This window comes from Panthera leo, chromosome D4 (assembly GCF_018350215.1).
Source record: "Panthera leo isolate Ple1 chromosome D4, P.leo_Ple1_pat1.1, whole genome shotgun sequence".
Lineage (NCBI taxonomy): Eukaryota > Metazoa > Chordata > Mammalia > Carnivora > Felidae > Panthera > Panthera leo.
The window spans coordinates 12,874,474-12,899,329 of record NC_056691.1 but is presented as its reverse complement, the minus strand read 5'-3'; the positions used below and the strand labels follow the sequence as shown (position 1 = coordinate 12,899,329).

Genomic DNA, 24,856 nt, shown 5'->3' with positions numbered 1-24,856 from the left:
CTAACATCATCCTCAATGGGGAAAATCTGAGAGCTTTTTCCTTGAGATCAGGAACACGACAGGGATGTCCACTCTCACCACTGTTGTTTAACATAGTGTTGGAAGTTCTAGCATCAGCAATCAGACAACAAAAGGAGATCAAAGGCATCAAAATTGGATAAGATGAAGTCAAGCTTTCACTTTTTGCAGATGACATGATATTATACATGGAAAATCTGATAGACTCCACCAAAAGCCTGCTAGAACTGATACATGAATTCAGCAAAGTTGCAGGATACAAAATCAATGTACAGAAATCAGTTGCATTCTTATACACTAATAATGAAGCAACAGAAAGACAAATAAAGAAACTGATCCCATTCACAATTGCACCAAGAAGCATAAAATACCTAGGAATAAATCTAACCAAAGATGTAAAAGATCTGTATGCTGAAAACTATAGAAAGCTTATGAAGGAAATTGAAGAAGATATAAAGAAATGGAAAAACATTCCGTGCTCATGGGTTGGAAGAATAAATATTGTCAAACTGTCAATACTACCCAAAGCTATCTACAGATTCAATGCAATCCCAATCAAAATTGCACCAGCATTCTTCTCGAAGCTAGAACAAGCAATCCTAAAATTTGTATGGAACCACAAAAGGCCCCGAATAGCCAAAGTAATTTTGAAGAAGACCAAAGCAGGAGGCATCACGATCCCAGACTTTAGCCTCTACTACAAAGCTGTAATCATCAAGACAGCATGGTACTGGCACAAAAACAGACACATAGACCAATGGAATAGAATAGAAACCCCAGAACTAGACCCACAAATGTATGGCCAACTCATCTTTGACAAAGCAGGAAAGAATATCCAATGGAAAAAAGTCTCTTTAACAAATGGTGCTGGGAGAACTGGACAGCAACATGCAGAAGGATGAAACTAGACCACTTTCTCACACCATTCACAAAAATAAACTCAAAATGGATAAAGGACCTGAATGTGAGACAGGAAACCATCAAAACCCTAGAGGAGAAAGCAGAAAAACACCTCTCTGACCTCAGCCGTAGCAATTTCTTACTTGACACATCCCCAAAGGCAAGGGAATTAAAAGCAAAAATGAACTATTGGGACCTCATGAACATAGAAAGCTTCTGCACAGCAAAGGAAACAATCAACAAAACTAAAAGGCAACCAACGGAATGGGAAAAGATATTTGCAAATGACATATCAGACAAAGGGCTAGTATCCAAAATCTATAAAGAAGTCACCAAACTCCACACCTGAAAAACAAATAATCCAGTGAAGAAATGGGCAGAAAACATGAATAGACACTTTTCTAAAGAAGACATCTGGGTGGCCAACAGGCACATGAAAAGATGCTCAACGTCGCTCCTCATCAGGGAAATACAAATCAAAACCACACTCAGATATCACCTCATGCCAGAGTGGCCAAAATGAACAAACCAGGAGACAATAGATGCTGGACAGGATGTGGAGAAACAGGAACCCTCTTGCACTGTTGGTGGGAATGCAAACTGGTATAGCTGCTCTGGAAAACAGTGGGGAGGTTCCTCAAAAAATTAAAAATAGACCTACCCTATGACCCAGCGATAGCACTGCTAGGAATTTACCCAAGCGATACAGGAGTACTGATGCATAGGGACACTTGTACCCCAATGTTTATAGCAGCACTCTCAACAATAGCCAAATTATGGAAAGAGCCTAAATGTCCAACAGCTGATGAATGGATAAAGAAATTGTGGTTCATATACACAATGGAGTACTATGTGGCAATGAGAAAGAATGAAATATGGCCCTTTGTAGCAACGTGGATGAAACTGGAGAGTGTTATGCTAAGTGAAATAAGCCATACAGAGAAAGACAGATACCATATGTGTTCACTCTTATGTGCATCCTGAGAAACTTAACAGGAACCCATGGGGGAGGGGAAGGAAAAAAAAAAAGGTTAGAGTGGGAGAGAGCCAAAGCATAAGAGACTCTTAAAAACTGAGAACAAACTGAGGGCTGATGGGGGGGTGGGAGGGAGTGGAGGGTGGGTGATGGGTATTGAGGAGGGCACCTTTTGGGATGAGCACTGGGTGTTGTATGGAAACCAATTTGACAATAAGTTTCATATAGTTAAAAAAAAAAAAAGAATTTCTTGTTGGTGGTCCATTTGAAGAAATATTATCACATCTGGTACAAGTGAACCTTTCATGCAACGTATGATCAAATCACCCAAAACGATAGACCTAGAACTTCACTGTGTTTAGAAAACAAGGTAAATGAACAGTTTTATGCTTATCTATAACAGATGCATAACTAATGTCTATGATTGGCAGAATTATCTAAGACTTTGATTGTATCCTGTAGTCAAGGTTGTGGGGGAATAGCTAACTCTCATCCATGTTAACCTTATTTTTTTTACGAACAAATCCCTGGGAGTTGTGTGTGACAGAATTATCTTGGATCGGCTGAAAATAACTGGACATATACTTTTAATGACAGGAGTATCTTTCCATTTCTATCAACAGCCTACAAAAGCCTGCCTGCATGTTCTTTTCACCTTTCTGGAAGGCCCACTGTGAAAACCAAATTCTGTATCTTCATGATATCCCATTTCTCAGATTCCATACCCTCTTAATTTCAGTAGTGTTCAATCTGCCTGTCACTTAGCTCCAAAATACCTCTTTGTGGTACACTTTAAAGCATCTTCATAGACCAAGTTTCATATATATATCTATATATCTATAGGTATCTATAGATATATAGATATATAGTTATATATAGATATATATCATATATATTATAGATATATGTAATATTACATGTATTTATGTACATGTATATTATATAGATAATATATATTACATATATAATATATAATACGTTGTATATTATATATGTAATTATATGTAGAGTATATGTATTATATATGTAATTATAATATATATATGTATAATATATATATATTTTTTACCTTTCGATCTCACTCTCCCATTTCTCCCATCCCCTACCCCCCATCTGTAGCTATCGCCAGTCCTTTCTGTATATCCATGAGGCTGTTTTTTGTTTGTTTAAATTCCACATATAAGAGAAATCACACAGTATTTGTCTTTCTCGGTCTTACTTCACTTAGCATAATGCCATCAAGTTCCATGCATGTTGTTATCAGTGGCAAGATTTCATTCTTTTTAAAGGTTGAATAATATTCCATTATGTATATATACAATTCCTTTATCCATTCATCTGTTGACGGACACAGGTCATTTCAGTATCTTAGCTTTTTTAAGGAATGCTGCAATGAACACAGGAGTGCGGATATCTTTTCAAGTAAATGTTTCAATTTTCTTCATTTTCTTTGGACAAACACCCCAAAGTGGAATTGCTGGATAATATGGTAGTTCTATTTTTAATTTTTTGAGGAGTCTCCATATTCTTTGCCATAGTGGCTGTGCCATTTTACATTTCTGCCAACAGTGCATGATGGTTCCCTTTCCTCCACATCTTCACCAACACTTAATTCCTTCTCTTTTTGGATACTAGCCATTTTAATAGACTTGAGGTGGTCTCTCACTGGTGTTTTGATTTGTATCTCCCTGATGATTTATGATGTAGAGCATCTTTTCATGTGTCTCTTAGCCATCTGTACGTTGTCTTTGGAAAAAACGTCGAGTCACAACTTCGGCCCATTTTTTAAAATTGTTTTCATTGTTGTTTGGTGTTCAGTTGTATGCATTCCATATATATTTTGGATATTAAACGCTAATTGGGTATATGATGTGTAAACACCTTCTGCCATTGCCTTTTCATTATGTGGATGGGCTGCTATGTAGAAGACTTTTAGGTTGAGGTCGTCCTACCTGTTTATTTTTGCTTTTGTTGCTTTTGCTTTTGGTGTCACATTCAAAGTATCACCACCAACACCTATGCCTATGTTATTTGGGAGTGTGTTTACAGTTTCAGCTCTTACATTCCAGTCTTTAATCCATCTTGAGTTAATTTTTGTGTATGGTATAAGATAGTGGCCCAGTTTCATTGTTTTGCACGGGGCTGTCTGGTTTTCCCAATCATATATCCTTACCTCTGTCATAAATTAATTGATCATATATGAGTGGGTTTATTTCTGTTCCATTAACTTAGGTGTTTTTATGTCAGTGTTATACTGTTTTGTTGCTATAGCTTTGTGATACAGTTTGAAATAAGGGAGCATGATGCCATCAGCTTTGTTCATAAGAGTGCTTTGGCTACTGAGCGAGCATCTTTTGTGGTTTTATAAAATTTTAGGTGTGTTTCTTCTAATTTTGTAGAAAATGCCATTGGAATCTTGATAGGTATTGCATTGAATGAAGATTATGTTGGGGTGCCTAGGTGGCTCAGTTGGTTAAGCATCTGACTCTTGACTTTGGCTCAGGTCATGACCCCAGGGTTGTGGTTTCAAGCCCCATCTCGGTCTCCCCACTGGGCATGGAGCCTACTTGGGATGTTCTCTCTCTCTCTCTCTCTCTCTCTCTCTCTCTCCCTCTCTCTCTCCCTCTCCCTCTCCCTCTCCCTCTCCCTCTCTCCCTCCCCCTCCCTCTCTCTTTTTCTCTCTCTCTCTCCCCCTCTGCCCCTCTCCTACTTGTGCATCCACTATATCTCAAAATAAATGAACAAACTTTTTTTTAAAAGATTGTTTGGGGTAATATGGATTTTTTTATTGTTAATTCTTCCATTGTATGAACATTGGATATCTTTCCCTTTTTTTCCCATGTCTTTAATTTCTTTCATTAATGTCTGATAGTTTTTGGTCTTTTACCTCCTGGGTTAAATTTATTCCTATGTATTTCATTCTTTTTGGAGCAAATATGAATGGATTGTTGTCTTAATTTCTCTTTCTGATGGTTCATTATTAATGTATAAACATGCACCAGATTTCTGTATATTGATTTTACATCCTGCAACTTCACCAAATTCATTCTAACGGTTTCTCATGCAGTCTTTATGGTTTTCCATATATAATATCATGTCATATGCAAAGAGCTTAACTTCTTCCTTTCCAGTTTGTATGCCTTTGTTCATTTTTCTTGCCTAATTGATCTAGTAATATGGCATTTCCAGTACCATATTGAATAAAAGTAGCTAAAGCAATCATACTAGTCTTGCTCCTGATTTTACAGGAAAAACTTACAGATTTTCACCTGGTCATATATGGCTTGTGTTACATTGAAGGGAATTCCCTATTTATACCCATTTGAGAGTTTTTAATATAAATGGATGTTGAATTTTGTTAAAGGCTTCCTCTGCATCTGTTGAGATGATCGTAAGATTTTTATCTTTCATTTTGTTAATGTAGTATATCACATTGAGTGATTTGCAGATGTTGAACCATCTTTTCATCCCTGGATTAACCTCCATTTGATCATGGTATATGATACTTTAAAGTATTGATGGGGGCCCCTGGGTGGCTCAGTCAGTTAAGCGTCCAACATCAACTCAGGATGTGATCTCACCATTCGTGAGTTTGACTCCCACATCGGGCTCTGTACTGACAGCTCAGAGCCTGGGGCCTGCTTCTGATTCTGTGTCTCCCTTTCTCTCTCTCTCTCTCTCTCTCTCTCTCTCTCTCTGTCTCTCTCTCTCTCTCTCTGCCCCTCCCCCACTCACACTCTGCCTCTGTCTCTCTCAAAAGTAAGTTTAAAAATTTTTTTAAATTAAAAAAAAAAGTAATGATGAATTTAGTGTGTTATGTTCATCAGGGATATTGGCCTATAATTTTCTTTACTTGTGGTGTCCTTGTTTGGTATCAGTATCCATGGAATGCTAGCCTCCTAAGATGAATTTGGAAGCATTGCCTCCTTTGCAGTTTCTGGGAGAGTTTGAAAAAGATTGGTATTAATTCTTCGTTGAATGTTTGATAGAGTTCCCTCGGGAAGATGTCTCATCTTGGACTTCTGTGTGTTAGGTTTTCGATTAAATCTCATTACTAGTACTGGCCTGTTGAGATTTTTTTATTTCTTCATGATGTTAGATGTTGCTAGGAATTTAGGCATTTCTTCTGGGTTGTCTAACATTTTGGGATATACTTGTTCATAATAGTCCCTAATGATCCTTTGTGCTTCTGTGGTATCAGTTGTAACATCTTTCTGATTTTATTTAATTTCCTCTTTTTTTTAATTTAAGGATAGTTGACATACAATATGATATTAGTTCCAGGTGTACAACATAACAATTTGAGAAGTTTCGACATTCTGCTCTGCTCACCACAAGTGTAGCTACCATCTGTCACCATACAGTGCTATTATAATATCATTGGCTATGTTCCTTATGCTGTGCCTTTTATTCCCATGACTTATTCCATAAGAAGAACCTGTATCTCCCACTCACCTTTACTGATTTTGCCCTTTCCCCCAACCCCTTCCCTCTGGCAACCATAGTTTTCTGTATTTACAGATCTGATTCTGCTTTTTCTTGTTTGTTTATTTGTTTTGTTTGTCTTTCAGATTCCACATATGAGTGAAATCGTATGGTATCCATTTTCCTCTGTCTGACATATTTCTCTGCTAGGTCCGTCTGTGTTGCCAACAATAGCATGATCTCCTCCTTTTGATGGCTGTGCAATATTCCATTGTGTATGTATGTTTGTGTATAATATATAGATCGCCCATCTTTTTTTATCCATTTGTCTGTCAACGGACACTTAGGTTTTGCTTCTGTATCTCAGCTGTTATAAATAATGCTGCAATAAATACAGGGGTTCATAGGTCTTTTCAAATTAGTGTTTTCGTTTTCTTTGGGTAAATACCCAATGGAGAAAATATAGGGTCATATACTATTTCTGTTTTTAATTCGTTGAGCAACTTTCATACGGTTTGTCCATAGCAGCTGCACCACTTTTCATCCCCACCAACAGTGCATGAAGGTTCCTTTTTCTCCCCTCACCAGCACTTGTTATTTCTTGTGCTTTTTATTTTAACCATGCTGACGGGTGTGCAGTGATCTCTCATTGTGGTTTTGATTTGCATTTCCCTGATGATTAGTGAGGTTGAGCATCTTTTCATGTGTTGGCCACCTGGATGTATTCTTTGAGAAAAAATGTCTACTGAGGTCCTCTGCCCATTTTTAAATTGGATTGTTTGTTGTTTTGGTGTTGAGTTATATAAGACTGTTCTACATTTTGGTTATTAACCTTTTGCCAGATATATCATTTGCAAATACTTTTTCCAGTTCAGTAGGTTGCCTTTTTGTTTTGTTAATGGTTTCCTTCACAGTGAAAAAGCTTTTTATTCTGATAGGGTCCCAATAGTTTATTTGTACATGTGTTTCTCTTGCCTTACGAGACATCTCTACAAAAATGTTGCTATAATCGATGTCAGAAAAATTACTGCCTGTGTTATCTGGCAGGAGTTTTATGGCTGCAGGCCTCACATATAGGTCTTCAAACCATCTTTAGTTTATTTTTGTGTATGGTGTTAGAAAGCTGTCCAGTTTCATTCTTTTGCATGCTGCTGTCCAGTGATCCCAACACTATTTATTGAAAAGACTTTCTTTTCCCCATTGCATATTCTAGCCTCCGTTGTTGTAGATTAATTGACCGTTTAATTATGGGTTTATTTCCAGGTTGTCTATTCTGTTCTATTAATCATTGTATCTGTTTTTGTGTCAGGACCATACTGTTCTGATTACTATAGTTTTGTAGCATGTTTGGTAGAATTCACCTGTGAATCCATCTGGTCCTTTTTAATTACTAATTCAATTCCATTACTAGTAATTGGTTGATTCAGATTTTATATTCCTGATTCAGTTTTGGACAATTATTTTCCTAGGACTTTATCCATTTTTTTCTATTGTCCAGCTTGTAGGCATATGATATTTTATTGTAGTCTTTGATGATCCTACATGTTCCTGTGATGTCAGTTTCAGATTTTATTTCTTGGGGTTGTTTTGTTTTGTTTTGTTTTGATGAGTTTGGCTAAATGTTTATCAATTTTATTTATCTTTCAAACAACCAGCTCGTGGTTTAACTGATTTTTTTTTCTTTTTTTTTTTTTTTTCTTTTCTTTCTTTTTTTGTCTCTGTGTCCTCTATTTCTTCCTTGATCTAGGTTATTTTCTTTCCTTTTTAAAAAAATTTTTTAATGTTTATTTTTGAGAGACAGAGCGTGAGCAGGGGAGGGGAGGGGAGAGAGGAAGACGCAGAATCTGAAGCAGGCTCCAGGCTCAGCCTGATGTGGGGCTCAAACTCACAAATGGTGAGATCATGACCTGAGCTGAAGCTGGACGCTTAATCTGAGCCACCCAGGTGCCCCATGTTATTTTCTTTCTTATACTCATTCTGGGTTTTGCTTGTTCTTTTTCTAGATCATTTAGGTGTAGGGTTAGATTGTGAATGTATATTTTGTTGTTTTGGGATGGAATGTTTTGTGCATATCAGTTACGTATATGTGGTCCAATGTATCCACTATTTCCTTATTGATTTTCTTCTTGGATGATCCGTCTATCCATTACTGTAAATGGGTGTTGAAGTCCATTATTATTGTATTACCATCAATTTCTCTCTTTATGTCCACTAATATTTGCTTTACGTATTGAGGTACTCCAAGGTTGGGTGTGTAGATATTTCCAATTGTTCTATCCTCTCGTTGGGTTGATTCCTTTATCATTATGTAACGCCCTTCTTTGTCTCCTGCTATAGTCTTTATTTTGTCCAATAAAAGTGTTGTTACCGTGGCTTTCCCCCCCCATCTCCATTTGCATGGGAAATTTTTTTCCATCCCTTCACTTTCAGTCTGAAAGTCTTTTTAGGTCTGAGGTGAATCTCCTGAAGGCAGGATATAGATAGGTCATTGTTGTTGCTTTCCAAACAATTCTGCCACCTTATATCTGTTGATTAGAGCATTTAGTCCATTTATGTTAGTAAATTGAATAAAGCAATTGACAGGCAGGTACTTATTGCCATTTTGTTATTTTCTTTCTGCTGTCATCTTTACGTCTACTTAACTGTAGACTTCATCTTTTTCTTCCAGTTCCTTGAGGTATAAAAAGTTTGGTTGTTTATCAGATGTCCTTGTTTCTTCAGGTAGGCATTTATTGCTGTGAGTTTCTCTATTAGTACTGTATTTGCAGCATCCCATATGCTATGTTTCCATTTTCATTTGTCTAAGGGTATTTTTTAAATTTCTTTTGATTTCTTCTTTGATCCATTTGTTGTTCAGCATCATATTATTCTTTACATATTTATTGATTTTCTGGTTTTCTTCATATAATTCATGGGTAGTTTCATACCATTGTGGTCAGAAAAGATGCTTGATATTTTAATCCTTATTGTCTTGTTTTGTGGCCTAACATATGATCTATCCTGTGCACTTGAGAAGATTGTATATTTTGTTGCTTTTGGTTGGAATATTCCAGATATATCTGTTAAGTCTATCTGACCTAATGTGTTGTTTAAGGCCAATGTTTCCTTACCGATTTACTATCTGGATGATCTATACATTGATGTAAGTTGGGTATTAAAGTTCCCCACTTTATTGCTGTCTATCCATCTAATAATTGATGTATACATGCTTCTTTGTTGGGTACACAAATATTGACAAATGTTACATCCTTTTATTGAATTGATTACTTTATCATTATGTAATGCCCTTGTTTTTCTCTTACAATAGTCTTTTTTGTTTTAAAGTCTGTTTTGTCAAAGGTAAATATAGCTACCCCAGCTCTCTCTTGGTTTCTGTTTGAATAGAATAGATTTAGTCATCTCTTAACTTCCAGTCTGTGTGTATCCCTTCATCTAGAGTATCTTGTAGGCAAAATAGAGATGGGTCCTGTTGTTTAATCCATTCCATCATTCTGTCTACTGAAAGTAGAATTTAGCCCATTTACATTTAAAGTAATTAATGATAGGTATGTGTTTGTTTCCATTTTGTTATTGTTTTCTGGCTCTGTTGTAGTTCTTCTGTTCCTTTCTTGTGTTATTTGATAATTTTCTGTAGTAGGATGCTTAGATTCTTTTCTCTGTGTTTTTTGCTTGTGGTTACCATCAGGCTTACACATAACAACTTAAATCTATTCGTCTATTTTAAGTTGGTAACACTTAACTTTGAATGTATTCTAAAGTACTCTCTCCCCCACATTTTAGGTTTTTAATGTCACATTTTAGGTCTTTTTATCTTGTGTATTCCTTAACTAATTATTGTTATCATAGTTATTTTTACTACTTTTGTCTTAACCTTCATACTAGCTTTAAGAGTGATTAATCTCCCTTACTCTGTATTTAGTTTTCTAGTGAGATTTATTCTTTTATATGTTACTAATTAGAAACTTTTCTTTCAGCTTTTAAAGAGGTCCCTTAGTATTTTTTTGTAAGGCTGGTTTAATGGTGATGAATGCCTTTAGCTTTTCTTGTCTGGAAAATTTCTTATCTTACTTTCAGTTGTGAATGATAAGTTTGCTGAGTAGTGTATTCTTGGGTTTTTTGGTTTTTTTTTTTTCTTTTAGTTCTTTGGATATATCATGCCACCCTATTCTGGCCTGCAAAGTTTCTGCTGAAAAAAATCTGATAGTCTTCTGAAAGCTTCCTTGTACATAACAACTTGTTTCTTCTTCTGGCTTTGAAGATTTTGTCCTTATCTTTAACTTTTGACATCTTAATTATAATGTGTCTTAGTGTGGGTCTCCTTGGGTTCATCTTATTTGGAACTTAGTGGGTTTCCTGGATTTGGATGTTTGTTTCCTTCCCCAGGTTAGGAAATTTTTCAGCCATTATTTTTAAAAAATAAGCTTTCTGCCCCTCTATGTGCTTCTTCTGGAATTCCCATAATGCGAACATTAACTCATTTGTTGTTGCCCTATAAGGCTCTTAAGCTATCTTTACTTTTTTTAATTTTTCTTTTTGCTGCTCAGATTGGGTGAGTTCTGCTTTGTCTTTGAGTTCACTGATTCTTTCTTTTGCTTCATGTAACCTGTTGTTAAATGCCTCTAGTGTGTATTTTAGTTCAGTGATTGTATTTTTCAGCTCTGATACTTCCACTTGGTGCTTTCTCATACTGTACATCTCTTTGTTATATTTCTCACCATATTCATCCATTTTTCTCCCCAGGTTAGTGAGCTTCTTTATCACCAGTATTTCGAAGTCTTTAATGGGTAAATTACTTACTGCCATTTCATTAAGTTTTTTCCCTGAGTTTTTATCTTGTTCTTAAATTTGTAACCTACTTTTTTGTTGCTTCATTTTATTTAATTCTCTGTTGGTTTCTATGCGTTAGATGAAGCAGCCACCTCTTCTAGCCTTGAAGAAGTGAATTCATGTACAAGATAAGCCACAGGCTCCTAGATGTGTGTGTTAAATGTGATGCCAGGTTCTCAAGCTGGTGCTTTAACATAAGGAGATGAGGCTCTGTGTATTGTGTAGGCACAAACAGCTGTGTCTGAGCTGGGCCCTGGGGCAGGTGAGTGCAAGCACACAAGCCCTTGCACAACTGTTTCTCAGATTGCTAGTCTTGTGTGTTTGGGGGATTGCGAGCCCCATTGGTTTACAAAGTTAGATGTCTTGGGGGCACATCTCTCAGGTGCACATTTTAAAATTTGGGGTGCCTGATGGGTTTGAGCTGAGCCCTTCACTACTCAGGGAGAAGCTCTGGGCTTGCAGTTCTGTCCTAATTGTAGGTCGCTGCACCTGGGGTGGGGGTTGTGGCAAGTTTGTGTCCCAGCCTCTCCTACTCTTGACTTGTTTTCTTTTTTGTCCAATGTGTAGGTGTTGCTCAGTCAACTTTTAGGTTATTCTGAGGACATTGTTCCTTATGTAGCTGTAGGCTCAGTGCCTGTGGGAAGAAGGGAGTTCGAGATCTTCCTACGTCCCCATCTCGAATCAAATCCCTACCCTAGGGTGTTTCTTGAGAGAGGAATTGTATGCAAGTCTGATTTTTTTCCCTTAAAATACATACGCGAGTGTTTTGCTTGTAGTACATGTAAATGAAGATTGAATATGTAAATAATGGAATATGCGCGAATCCATCAGTGCTGGGAGAGAGGGCATTGATTGGATTGGCTCATGATACTGTTACTGAGCTGTAGTCCTTCTCCCCTTTTTAACAGAGTGGCTGGAGTTTAACTAGGAAAAGAGACACATAGCTAAAGATGACCTAGTCCAGTGTGGTGCAGACCATGTGACTCAGTTCAGGAGAAGAACAAAAGTAACATGGGCCGCTTGCATGTGGTTCTCTTAAAAGGGGTGACTGTGTCTTCCTCTTACCCCTTTCTCCCTAACTTGATCATTTGGATACAAATGGTGGCAAGAGTTGAAGCAGCTCCACCTTGGACCATGAGAAAGAACCCAGTTTCGAGGACGGCAGAGCAGCACAATGGGAACTGGGTGAGGAATCCCAGACTGCTTATGCTCTGTTAAGAAAAGAATAAACTTCTATCTTATCTAAGCTCTATCTGGGTTTTTGTTACAGCAGAACTTGCACCTGACCTAAGGTATAAGTATTGATTGGAGCGGCAGTGTCTTAGCCCTAACAACGTGCATTACGTAACCGGAACAACTGTTTACGGGGTAGCTCCCAACAATCCAGAAGGCAAGGTATCTTGATAAAAAGGCAGCACGGTATCCTGGAAAAAAAATTAAGCCTGTTTCTTCAGCCTCACCTCTCCCATTTACCAGTAGTAAAAGTTTGCAGAAGTCTTACCATTGCTAAGTTTCTGTTGATCTACAGTTAAAGGGTTGTTGGGTGGAAATACTTGGAGTACAATACAGCTTATAAACAGATTATTATTCCATCTAGTTTACAAAGTAACTTGAGGCTTACCGGGGCTAGCCTAATCACTCCAACGATTCCCCTTCATGATTTAAGACTGTGAAGAGAATGATCTAAGCCACTTGGAAGATTGTTTCCAGCCTAACAGCTAATATTTGAAGGTGAAAAATGACAGGTCAGACAACACTGGCACTACGTGAAGATTGTAAATAATACGAAGAGAACTTAAAATTTATTATTCTATCATAACACTGGACAGTTTGTCCCCAAACTTTTACACTGAAATAATGTGTCTCAACCTACTCCCCAGTGGGTATTTGGCAAGAATGAAGGGACCCCCTGGCCCTGTGCCTTCCCCCACCCCTCTTCACATGTGGGCCTGGACGCCACCCGAGCGTGGAAGCTTGCTCCCAAGAGAATAAAGGAAATAACAAGTTTCTTAATGGGTGACCAGAAAAGTGAGGCACGATTTATAGCAGTCTGCCCCTGAACAGCCAGCCTGCGTCTCAGTGTCTCAGATGAAGCTGGGGCCCAGAGTCCGAAAGCTGCCCATAGGCCCCTCTCAGCTTCTCCAAACCCTCTAGAATGAATCTAGGCAGAGCAGTCATGCTCTTTCTCTTTGGGGTTAAACAAAGCTGGCTACAAACAAAAACAAAAACCTAAAAAAACAAAATCTTCCAACCAATCGCCAATTAACTAATTTCAGAGCAATGAGGGCATAGTCCTATCTCAACAACCCCCCCCAAATCCAAATTTTCCCCCAGGAATAAAAAAATAAGCCCGAATGGTCAATAGAGTCAAATCTCCCCAATGTGCAAAGCATATTAATTAGAAGCTTTCCAAAATAGATGGTGTGAGTATACAGTAATGAGACAGAGTGGAGTATCTTGAGGGTAGCTCATCGACCGGATTCAAATTTCATGAAGGTGTAAGAAAATAATTTTATCTCTACATCAGAAGGCTCCCTCAAAGCGTACAGGTGCTTCTGTCCTTTGAAAAACTGACACAATCGATAAAATAGAACTCTACGTTAACTTCACTTAAAAGGGAATTCTCAGACCTCCATGTATAAAATACACCGTATATTATGCTTTTTAAGATTTAAATTACAAAACTGCAATGAAGCTGGAGAAAAAAATGAGACATTGATGAAGTGCCACTAGGATGCCGGGTGCCGTTGACGCCCCTCAGCTCACCTGCTCCCTTCGACAACTCTGTACATGAAGTATTCTCATTTCGCAACAAGGGAACTGAGTCAAGACAGGAGCTTAATGTATGAAGGCAAAATGATTCTTGTGAACGTTTTTAGCAAATCTAGGGCTTCAGGCTAAAAACTGTTGCCACTCGTGTTGTAAGGTGGCTTCCTCAGATGGTTGAAACCTTTTTTCATGATGTTCATTGCTTCCGTTAGACTGTAATCTCCTTGCAGGCAGGCAAAGAACTAAATATTTGATGGGTTTTGAACATGGACAGGCAAAAGCACACCAGACGGACTGGCTTTTCACTAAATTCGAAAAACAAAATGACTCTTAGTAAGGCTGAAAGTGTGAAAACAGTTTTCACTTCAAATAACCTACACCAGTGGTGCCTGGGTGGCCTGGGTCAGTTGAGTGTCCAACTCTTGATTTTGGCTCAGGTCGTGATCTCACAATTTGTGAGATCCAGCCTTCTGTCAGGCTCCGTGCCAGGCTCCATGCCCAGCACAGGGCCTGCTTGGGATTCTTGCTCTCCCTCTCCCCTTTCCCCACTCACTTGCCTGTGTATGTACTCTCTTTCTCTCTCTCTCAAATAAAAAACACCACACTCCAAAAGAATATGAAAATAAGCATTTATTACCAACAAAGCGTTTCCCACAGAGGTCTTTTTCCCAAGTGACACACACACACACGCACGCACGCAGACACACACTACGGCAGGACAGAATTACATTTTTCACAGACTAAAGATTCATACTCCAAAGAAAACAAGCACGTGTCCAAAAGACAATCAGAAAGCAAAAAATCTTTACTTTGAACACTAAAAATCTTTGAATAGAGACTCTCTCCTTAGGCAAATTAATGAGGATTTTCTCATTAAAAATACTTGTCACCTTCAGGTTTTGAATATTTTATTCATCAAATCAGACTTTCACTTGGCGTTTGTACAATTTGTATGTAATTAGAAATCAACCCTTGCAGAAAATATATGAAGTTTTAAGTGGCTGAGAATATAATGTGTTAGACTTATTCTCTTATTAATATGTTAAAATGATACATAATTTTTCATTTACAGTTCAAAATCCAATGTAAAACTAAATATTTGTCCAGTAGAGAAATATAAAATGCTTACAAACAAAGTATGGAATAATTACTGGCATATGTAAATTGCAATAAACTTGACCATTTGATTTGCAAACACAACTCATCTTCAAGCTCCGCGTGCCCACGGGTCACCTGCCTGCAGAAGGAAGATGGTTGGCACTCAGACACAAAACACAGGACAGTAAGCGTGTATCAGTAAAGATATTTTGGTGGAAAGCAAAGTATTAAACAACAGAAACATTTGGGAGCACTGTCCCTTTAACAGGTTACCAAGTTTTTCAATGTTTACGTGAGTTGTTACACCAGTAAAAATGTTTTTTAAAATATTTTCATAATACATGCATTAGACTGAGAAGGCTCTTTTAAAATTTTTTCAAGAAAAAAATACCTTTTTAAAGAGAAAATGTCCAAGTGAGAGGATAGACTTGCAGTTCATTATTTTTTGACCTAATAAGAATATAAATTTCCATGGCTATTTATGAATATACAAAGCACAAACTGAATGCAATTCTGCAATTTATTCAAGCTACCAAGTCAAAAAAATAATTCTGTCATGACTGGCACGGATCCAATCCGTTGTTCAGAGAGACGTGTTCTTGGATTCGTCCATTATCTCACAAAATTTATCTTTTAAAAGAATAGAACTGTTTTGGCACTGTTAATTAGTGTAACTCAGAGATAAACAAATGCTTCTCTAATTCTTCCCTGCTCAAAGAAAACAGTTCAAACTAGATTTTCTAGGACAGTGGGGTAGGATCAACATGGTAAGGAAGGACCTCAAAGCTTAAGTTCTAGAAACAGTATGTTTTGAAACAAATCAATGCTTTCCCTCACTCTTGACATAACACTGAGAAATTTCAAATATAAACTGTAGAAACCAGTATATGAAATCTTAAGAAAAAACCCTTCTAAAAATAATTATAAAAATGCTTTTAGAAATTGAAGATGTAAAATACAGTTGACTTTAAATTAAAAAAAAAACAAACCAAACCCACCCCACACACACTTTACAGGGTTATTCTTTAAAAACTTGATTTTCTTCTGTCAATCTTTTGCTGTATGTTGCATCATCTAGTGGCCACCTTGTGGCATTTCAAACAAGTCCTACCATTTTTGAAGCCCAGCATGTTTTTCCCTTGAGATACCAATACGATTAGAGTGTCAAGTTTCATAAAGTTTTTTTAAAGGCCCATAAAATCACATTTCCTAGTGGAGATAAGGTAATCCTTTTTAATAGGAAGAAATGAATAGACTTGTCATAAATTATTATACATTAGTCTAGACATTTCCGTATCAATTTTTAAAAAATTAAATAGAACACTGGGAGGAAACTATGACTTGAGCTGCAGAGTCCTCTTTAGACTCTGACAGTAATTAAAGTTACTCTGGAATTCTAGCTGGAGGTTAGCAGGCCCACCACACTTCCCCTGCACCTGTGATGTAACACAGTCAACACCTTTTATCGTGGGAACCCCGTGACATACGGCCAGAGGGCCAAGGACTCAAGTTCAACAAAAGCTGAAGACTAATTTCTACTACGGGATAATGTTCCACAGACAGAAGTTACTACAATCTCCAATCATCAACCCGTTTGTGTTTAACAGGTTTCCAAAAATGACTGATCTCTTAGTCTTTAGTGAATCTCCTTTTATTCAAGAGAGCCACACTTAGAAACAGGATTTAACCAGAGAAACGTCACAGCTGTCGCCCTCTACTTTCACTGCGGTTGAGTGAACGTGATGCGCCGCCGCCGCCTCTGGAAAGCCTTTAGGTTCCACCTGTTAGGTTCCAACATATGAGGACCGTTGTAGACAAACAACACAGTCATCTTTTCAGAATAAGGAAGATTCTGCAGGAGCTGTGTTAAAACAAAGGGGCACATAATGCCGTATATTAAGCACGATTTACCGGCCTCACATGGTGGGTCAAGTCAAATGATACTTTATTTCTAACATAAATGAAATACTTCTGAAGTTCTCAGTTCAACATAAACCCTGCCAGACCGTGATCCTTCCTTGAGCGAGCGCGCCTGAAGCCCGGCCTAATGATCAACATGCCTTGTCAGTATTTCCCAGGCCAAATAAGATCCTACAGCTTCCTAGGTTGACCCTGGAAGTAAGTCCTTCAGAACATCCCTGGGATCCATTCTTTCACTCATTTATCCACAAACACTTCACAAGCAACTTGTACGGTCGTGAAAGATTGGTAGCCTGAAAAGTGTGTGACAGAGGGGTGGGTTTTTAAGGGCAGGGTGTTTGGTAGACAACAGAGCAGGTCTGGCTATTCCAGAGAGTATGTGCCAGACCCAGAAGACAGATTATACTCTTCAATAAAAATGTGCATTTAAGATGGACTTGCCAATGAAATTTTTCATGCATACTTAGTTTTAAAAAGAAAATCCAGTAACGTTAATAAACACAGCTTTGAGTTTACTGGTCTTACAATTCACCTACAGCACAAGATGTAACAAAAGACAATTTCCTGTTGTAATGGTTCTAGCTTACGGAAAATTCTCTGTAAGGATGATTCTGCTTTTATCGAAGTTAATGTGAGAAAAGAAGACGTTGGCTTAACTTGCGATTTCCTCTGGGTCAGGGCAGTGGTGCTGGTGAACGGTGAAGGGCAGTGCATCCCTGGACGGGCCCTTCTGGGGACATGAGCATCTCAGGTCTGAGTGTGGAATCCCCTGCCGCTTGTAAAAAGTGCTAACAGAGAACTTATCTAGAGAGGGAGTAAGTGCCAAAACCGGGGAGGAAATCTTGGTTCTAGAACATAATTCTATGCCTCCTACGTTTCTTCTTGCAATAATAAGGTCTCTGATTAAGTATGTCACTGGAACTTGTCCCCTTTAGTAATATAAATACTACTGTAATCCTTGGAGTTCCTTTTGTGGGAGTATTTCTGCTCACCTTTATGTATTGGGCCATAAAATCTGCTACATGATGAAGCCACAGGGGACTTCGGAGTTACATGAGCTCTTTAAGATTACCGATTACCCACCTTTGGTGTGATAAAGAAGTACTGAGATGTATTTTCTTTACAAGCAGTATTTACAACCATTTCAAACACTCTCCGTTCATTGATCGGGTCCATTCCCTAAACAACAATGATACTGATTACATTTACATCCACCACAAGATGCAATAAAACCCAGGTAAAGGAGTAAGCTCCACACCTGATTGATCTCATCAACTACTCTGAACGGACATCGATTGAGTTCCTGAAGGGCCATCAAGTACAACATAGTGGACACGCTTCTTTCACCCCCGCTCTGGTGGTGTGGAGTTAACTCATGCAGCTGCGTGCTGCTGCGGAACTTGACTCGAATCCGGATGCCGTACTTATCATAGTCCTCCTGTGAAACGTTCACATACTTGTTGAAGGTTCCGGGTTTCTCGGGCACTTACATACTACTATTCGAAAAGAGACTGAATAAATCCATTAGAAGAGGAAAAGCCGTAAAATTTAGTGACTGTAGTTTTATTTCAACAGATCTGTGAAGATGCCTAAAGGCCTGTAGACGGCAACTAGTTCTTTGATACTTGGTTGTTGCAGTTTATTTGTAAATAAAAAAAAAAAAAAAAAAGAAAGAAAACTGAGGTATAGTACCTGCTTTACAAAACAACTGTGAGGATTAAACAATCATCCTGTTTCACCTATAATTCCCCCAACTCCTTTTTTCAATTATTTTAAAGCAAATCCCAGTTGATCACTTGATGTATTTCTGAAAGGAAATTATTTTACCTATACTTGCAATGCCTTGACTTACAGCTCAAGAAACTAGTAACAAATTTGCAAATATTTTCATTCCTGTGTACTCTCTCTTGCTAAAAACGGAAACCACTAATATACTGTATTTCAGTGAAGTTTGCCAATCTGCTTAGGAATGTTGTAATGTGGACAGTGGTGGATTTATAAATCAATTCACGCAGAGCCAAATAACCATTACCTCCCTGGATACAAAAAGTCAGTAAGATGCTAGCGACTGATCTCAAATGTCACACACACACACACACACAAACACAAGTGACCGCGATGGACTCCCGCAGTGGTATTTTCCTTCCTTTGAGCGATTTTTTAGTAAGCAAAACTGTCACAGGCCTCATTCTACAATTAACAATTCACACGTACTCTCAGCACATAATTAAAACTACTCGCCAGGAAACACGTGAAATGCAGTTTTACCTCATTTTCTGTATGCAGATCGACTTCACCAGCACACTGCATAGAACTAAAAAAATTGCTGAATTTTTCATTAATTTTTTCTACGAGCTCTTTTAAAGGATTAAGCCACCTTTCTTTTACCTGCAAATAAATTCAATATAAAAACACAAAAGAAGTATTACTATATTGATAGAAAACTGTCCCTAAGAAATGGAGTATCAATCTAGTCACGAGGACATGTGTAACTATTTGTTCCATGTAATTTCACTTTGCGCCGTTCTATGTTCCCGTGGGATGAATGGTGTGCACGCAACAGAAGAAAAGATAAAGGTTAAATAACTACCTGTGAAATGTTTTCCCTGTATTTATCCAGTTCAACTTTCTTTATCTTTAGTTCCTCAGTTAATTGCTCTATTTCTTCTTCTCTTTTTGTGTATTCCTCAACGACCTGCCAGGGAAAAAGACTATTGAAGACAAATCTACCAAAGGATAAAATTACAGGGAATTGTGCAATTCACGTTCAATTAAAACGTGAAGTGAAAATGCCCATTGTGTCACACTGTTTGTATGCAACTCATTTATGTTCTTGTACTGAAAGTGTTTTTCATCCTCAAAAAAAAATAGACGCTGCAGTATTCCAGGTTAGCCCCACTATTCTTTTTATAAAGGAAAGGCACAGAACAGTGTGTTCCTTAGGAAGAGTCTATTTAAAATTCTAATAGATTCAGAATCTGGCATTTAAAGCACATTGTTCCTGCTGTCTAGCTTATTATTACCAAGAGCTCTAGTACAGAGTGGGAGGCCGGCACTGGAGCGAAGTGTGTGCACGCGCGTGCATGTGGGGTGTGTGGGGAGAGTGGCGGTGCCTGAGGGAGGCCAAAGGGGAAGAAGCATACTGTGGGATTCAGTCCTGTGAAGCAAGAAGCTCTTGATCTTTCTTCAGTTAATAAAGCATCAATTTCATCCAACGTGTTTGGAAGATCCTGGAAAGCCTAAAGAAGAAAAGAATGGTCTATTATTAGCAGACAGTACAGCAAAGGCAGTTCAATTTGAATAAATATTCTGCTGAGTATCTACTATGTGTTCAACAGCATGCTAGCATACAAGAAATCAAAGGAACTAAACAGGGTTTTGGGCCTTCAAATAGCTTACTCTTTAAAAAATGCGAAACATATTGACTGAGTAACACTGGGTAACACCTTAAGGCAGAGTATCAATGTTGAGTATTACAGTAAGCAGTACATATCATACAGACTAAGGGAAGTATCAGTTCATGCTAGAGGAGCTACAAGAGAGTTAAGAGAAGGTAAGAGGCCTCGACTTCATCTCTGGGCCTTAGAGCAAGTAGCTAGGGAAAAGCAAGGCAGAGGGGAGACAGGAAGCTTGGAAAAAAGAATGAGTGCTGCATACCATGGGGGGTGAGGAGTTGTGTCCATTTGGAATGGTGGGTACTTGCTGAATTGGTAGAATGGGTCCAGAATATGTGGGGCATTGAAAGAGAGCAAGAAGTTAGAACTTTATACTGTACTTATGAAGAACGACAAAAGCATCTTAAGAATCCGGTTACTCTGACGGCAGAATCTCACCGTAGTACAGCTGACCCTCGACCAACACAAGGTTGGGGAGGCTGACCCCCACTGTGAGTCAAAAATATAGGTATAACTTTTGACTCTCCTAAACGTAACTACCCACAGCCTACTGCTGACTGGAATCCTTACTGATAACATCAACAGTGGATCAACACATATTTTGGATAATACATGTTTTATATACTGTACTCTTACAATATAGGAGGCTAGAGAAAAGGAAATGTTAAGAAAAACATGAGAAAAATATAGCACTGTTATTTATGGAAAAAAAATTTACACATAAGTGGACCCTCACAGTTCAAACCCCTGTTGTTCGAGGGTCACCTGTACGACCTTTGGAGTCCAGGCGGTAGAGACAAGTCAGGGCAGACCCCTTCCTATCTGGGAGGAAAACGGTACACTGTGTTGCTAGCACAACCTGCAATGATCGCGTGGTATGAAGTACAAAATGTATCTTAAAACTCTGAAAAAGACCTTGAAATAATACATTAATATCTTATGTCTTTTAACTGTTTCGAAAGCAGTTCAACATCTACAGCCCTTCAGATAGGAAGTATCCGCTGTCGACGTGACTTGTCCGCTGGGCTTTCACCCTGTGCTTGACTTAAATGTGCTGGGTGTCTTCACCTGACTCCCTAACGGGCATCCTAAATCTTAGATGGTCACGCAGAAATCTTCACACACCCTCCCTACCAATGTGAACAAACCTATTTCTCCTTCAATCTTCGTCATCTCAGTCAACGGCAGAATGTAGGGGTTGGTTTTCTCTCCTACCCTCCACCTCCAATCCATCAGCAAGTCCTGCTACTGTCAGTAACAGATCCTCAGATTGGCACGCTTCCCTCTTCTCCAGCCTCCCACCCCGATCCCTGCTGCTATTATTTCTGGCCTGGTCCAAAGCAATAATCTTCTAAACGGTCTCACTGCACTAGTTCTGTGTCCCTACTTGATTCTTCACCTGGCTGGCAGTTAGAGTGCTTTCCTACATGCCCGTCAGCCACATCCCTCTTGATAATCTTCCAGTGGGTGCCATCTCAAAATACAACCCAAACTCCTTCTGTGGGCTGTAAGACCCTACATGGTGTGACTTGTGCCTTCGTTTATGCCTGGATTACCAAGTTTCAACCGACTGAGATTCCTTCCATACTGACACATGACGCATACACTTCTGCCTCGGGGCTTCATGAGGAGCAATTTCCTCTGCCTGGAACACTCTTCTCCCCAAACACTCACTTGACTAATTTCTTCTCTGCATTCAGGAATCATCTAAAATAGTTATCTTCTCAAAGGAACCTTCCCTGACACTCTATCCTCTTACCTTGTTTTATTTTTCTTCTCAGCACCTCTCGATAGCCGACATTATCTATTTGCTTTTTAATTCGTTTGTCTGCCCCACCCTCCACACTCGGATGTAAATTTCAGTAGAGAAGTATCTGTCTTGTTCAAGGCCTGATAGATCAGTAACATTTTTAATATACGAATTATCTTCTAATTTTCTTTCGAAAACAGTACAACTTATCAAGGGTGGAATTGTACTGCTACTCTGAAAGAAACTACAGACATTGGACTAATATTTACTTCTTTTGTAACTAAACGTACTTAGGAAAAGTTCTAGTATATTTTTATAGAAACAACAACCACACAATTTGTCTCATAGCTACTAAATCCCCATTATGTACCCTAATAGATCCGTTCTCTGTGGTGTCTGTGTCTGATACAGTAGAGTAAAATCTTTGAGGATTTGAAAATTCTAATCTAAATGAGTTTTTTTCCAGTTCTATTTATATCTTTAGTAGACATTCATTAGTTATTAAAATAGAGATTAGACATTAATTATTGAAATAGGGAAATACATATTTCACTACCTACTGAAATTAAGATAAAGTATTTTATCTAAATATTTTAAAAGTAGTTTTCTATTTTATTTAGACATTACTCTGCAAGAAGTAGGTATGTTGGACAAGGTGTGACCCCTACTTGGCAGATAAAGCTTAGGGTCACGGGGCCCCAAGTCATGGTAGAAAGTGAACTACGGGCAGCATCTCATTTATTAACTGAACTCAACAGTATGTTAGCACATAAAATACAAGGAGGAAAGGCTCTTTTCTCCTTTTCTTACCAACAGATGTTAGCCCTAAAGATCAAACCATAAATAAGCACCCTCATTTCCAGAAAAATATGTTCACTTTGCCTTTTTCTAAATATCCTCTATTTACTGTTTCTTATAAACTAATTACCAATGCTATGTGTCCATAAAAAATTACAACCCACCTCCTGCCCCCACCTCTTACGGGTAGGTTGGGGGAAAAAAGCCTTTTGTCGCAAGAATGAATGTTCTGGTAGTGGTAATTGGGCAAGGGGACAGCAACAACCGACAACTGGTGCCCAAGTTTGAAGACAGTAAAGAAAATCCATTAAGCTTGATGACATACACATTCAGCTTAAAAATGGGAAAATCCCATTATTTCTTTCAGCACATTATGTTTCTTATGGCACATTACAATGACTACACACTTTGAGCTTAAAAATAACGTGCTGAGTATATAACTTGTAGCCGTATATACTTTTTATACTTACTGTCTGGTATTCTTGAGGAACCGTCTGCTCTGCGCCCAGGTTACATACTTGCCTAGCTCTCTTCATCAGCTCCTTGCATTTCTGCAGTAATCTCTGTCTGCTTTCATCCAGCTCAATGAAATGTTGCTAAATATAAGGAAACATTTTTGACAATTTGTAGGTTACCGTTAGAGGATGACTTTATGAAATGACCACATTATACATGTATCTTGGAGGCACTGTGGATTCAGTTCCAGACCACCTCAATCAAGTGACTATCACAATAAAGCAAGGCAAGTGAATTTTTTGGTTTCCTATATAACCAAACATATATATTTTATATATACACATATAAACATGTCATATATATAAAAGTTATTTACTATACTGTAGTCTAGTAAGTGTTCAACAGCATTATCTAAAAAAACAATGTACATACCTTATTTAAAAAATAATTTTATTGCCAAAAAAATGGTAACCACCATGTGAGCTAGTAGCAAAGCCTCTTGCTTACCACAGGTCACCATAACAAATATAATAATGAAATATTATGCAATATCTGAAGAATTGTAGCACAGTAAAGAAATAAAATGAGGTATGCCTGATATCAAATAAATTAGGGAATCTCGATTGATAAATCATCTAAAAACCATACCTCAAAAATCCTGACAGCTTTTGTTAGAGAGTAAATTTGAACTTAAACTTTAAAATTTATCAGCACATAATGTGACATTTCTCTAGTCCTTAAGACCTCTGAAATTTAAATTCGCTTTCTCCTGAAACAGTTTAACTTAGCTATATATAATCATGCTTGAATAAAATTTGAAATACACAGTACATAGGTTTCCTATCTGAAAACTCAGTACTCAAATGTAAAGAGAACCTTTCAATAGTGTTTGGTAGTTTTCCAAGTGCCTTTCATGTACTTATCATTTATTCATGGACCCATTCATTCCTTCACCAGATAATTACGGGGAATCCATTATATAAATGTCAGTATTTTATTATGCACTGAACAGAGAGAGGTGAATAAGGAGAAAGCTACACAAAATTATTATCATAAAAGAAACAGCTACTATTTATTGAAAGCTTATGTGCTGTGCGCTTCACATAGGATTCCCTCCTCACAATACCGTACAATGATATTATTTCCCATTTTGCACATTAAAAAAAGAATTAAAGCATCTTGGCCAACCTCACACATTTAGTTGCAGGCTGTCAGGATTCACATCCTTGCCTGCTTCTAGAACTCCTGCTCCTTTCATTATGGCACCATGTCTCTCAGGGGAAAGCAAAGCCAGCATGTGAGTGGGGGGAGGGAGGGGAGAATGCAGGAAGGGCAGAGTGGTCACAGAAGCTATGACAGGTGAATGGTCTTCAAGGACAAGTAAGAAATGACTAAAGAGGAAGCAGCAGAAAGCATTCCTAGGACAGCTGATTACAAATGTGATGGAAGGAAAGCCTCCTTAGAGGTTTATTTTGGGAATGACAAAACTACCATAGCTGGAGAGAGGAGGTAAGGTTGTAAATA

The 24,856-nt window shown here is 38.1% G+C and overlaps 1 protein-coding gene across 2 annotated transcripts in view; it reads right to left on the bottom strand.

The window, feature by feature from the left end:
- Positions 1–14,527: 14,527 nt before the first annotated feature.
- The window catches only part of SMC5 (structural maintenance of chromosomes 5), a 95,438-nt gene continuing 85,109 nt past the window's right edge, over positions 14,528–24,856 (bottom strand). Inside the window, exons 18-25 of one of the 2 annotated variants that reach the window (XM_042914270.1) lie at positions 23,347–23,472; positions 20,591–20,635; positions 20,077–20,172; positions 19,524–19,628; positions 19,202–19,321; positions 18,192–18,371; positions 18,017–18,112; positions 14,528–16,874 (exon numbers count right to left, since the gene is read on the bottom strand). In XM_042914270.1, coding sequence (XP_042770204.1) covers positions 16,734–16,874; positions 18,017–18,112; positions 18,192–18,371; positions 19,202–19,321; positions 19,524–19,628; positions 20,077–20,172; positions 20,591–20,635; positions 23,347–23,472 — 909 coding nt within the window. In that variant the 3' untranslated portion in view covers positions 14,528–16,733. The remainder of the gene's footprint in view (positions 16,875–18,016; positions 18,113–18,191; positions 18,372–19,201; positions 19,322–19,523; positions 19,629–20,076; positions 20,173–20,590; positions 20,636–23,346; positions 23,473–24,856) is intronic. The other variant, XM_042914272.1, reaches the window with a different exon arrangement.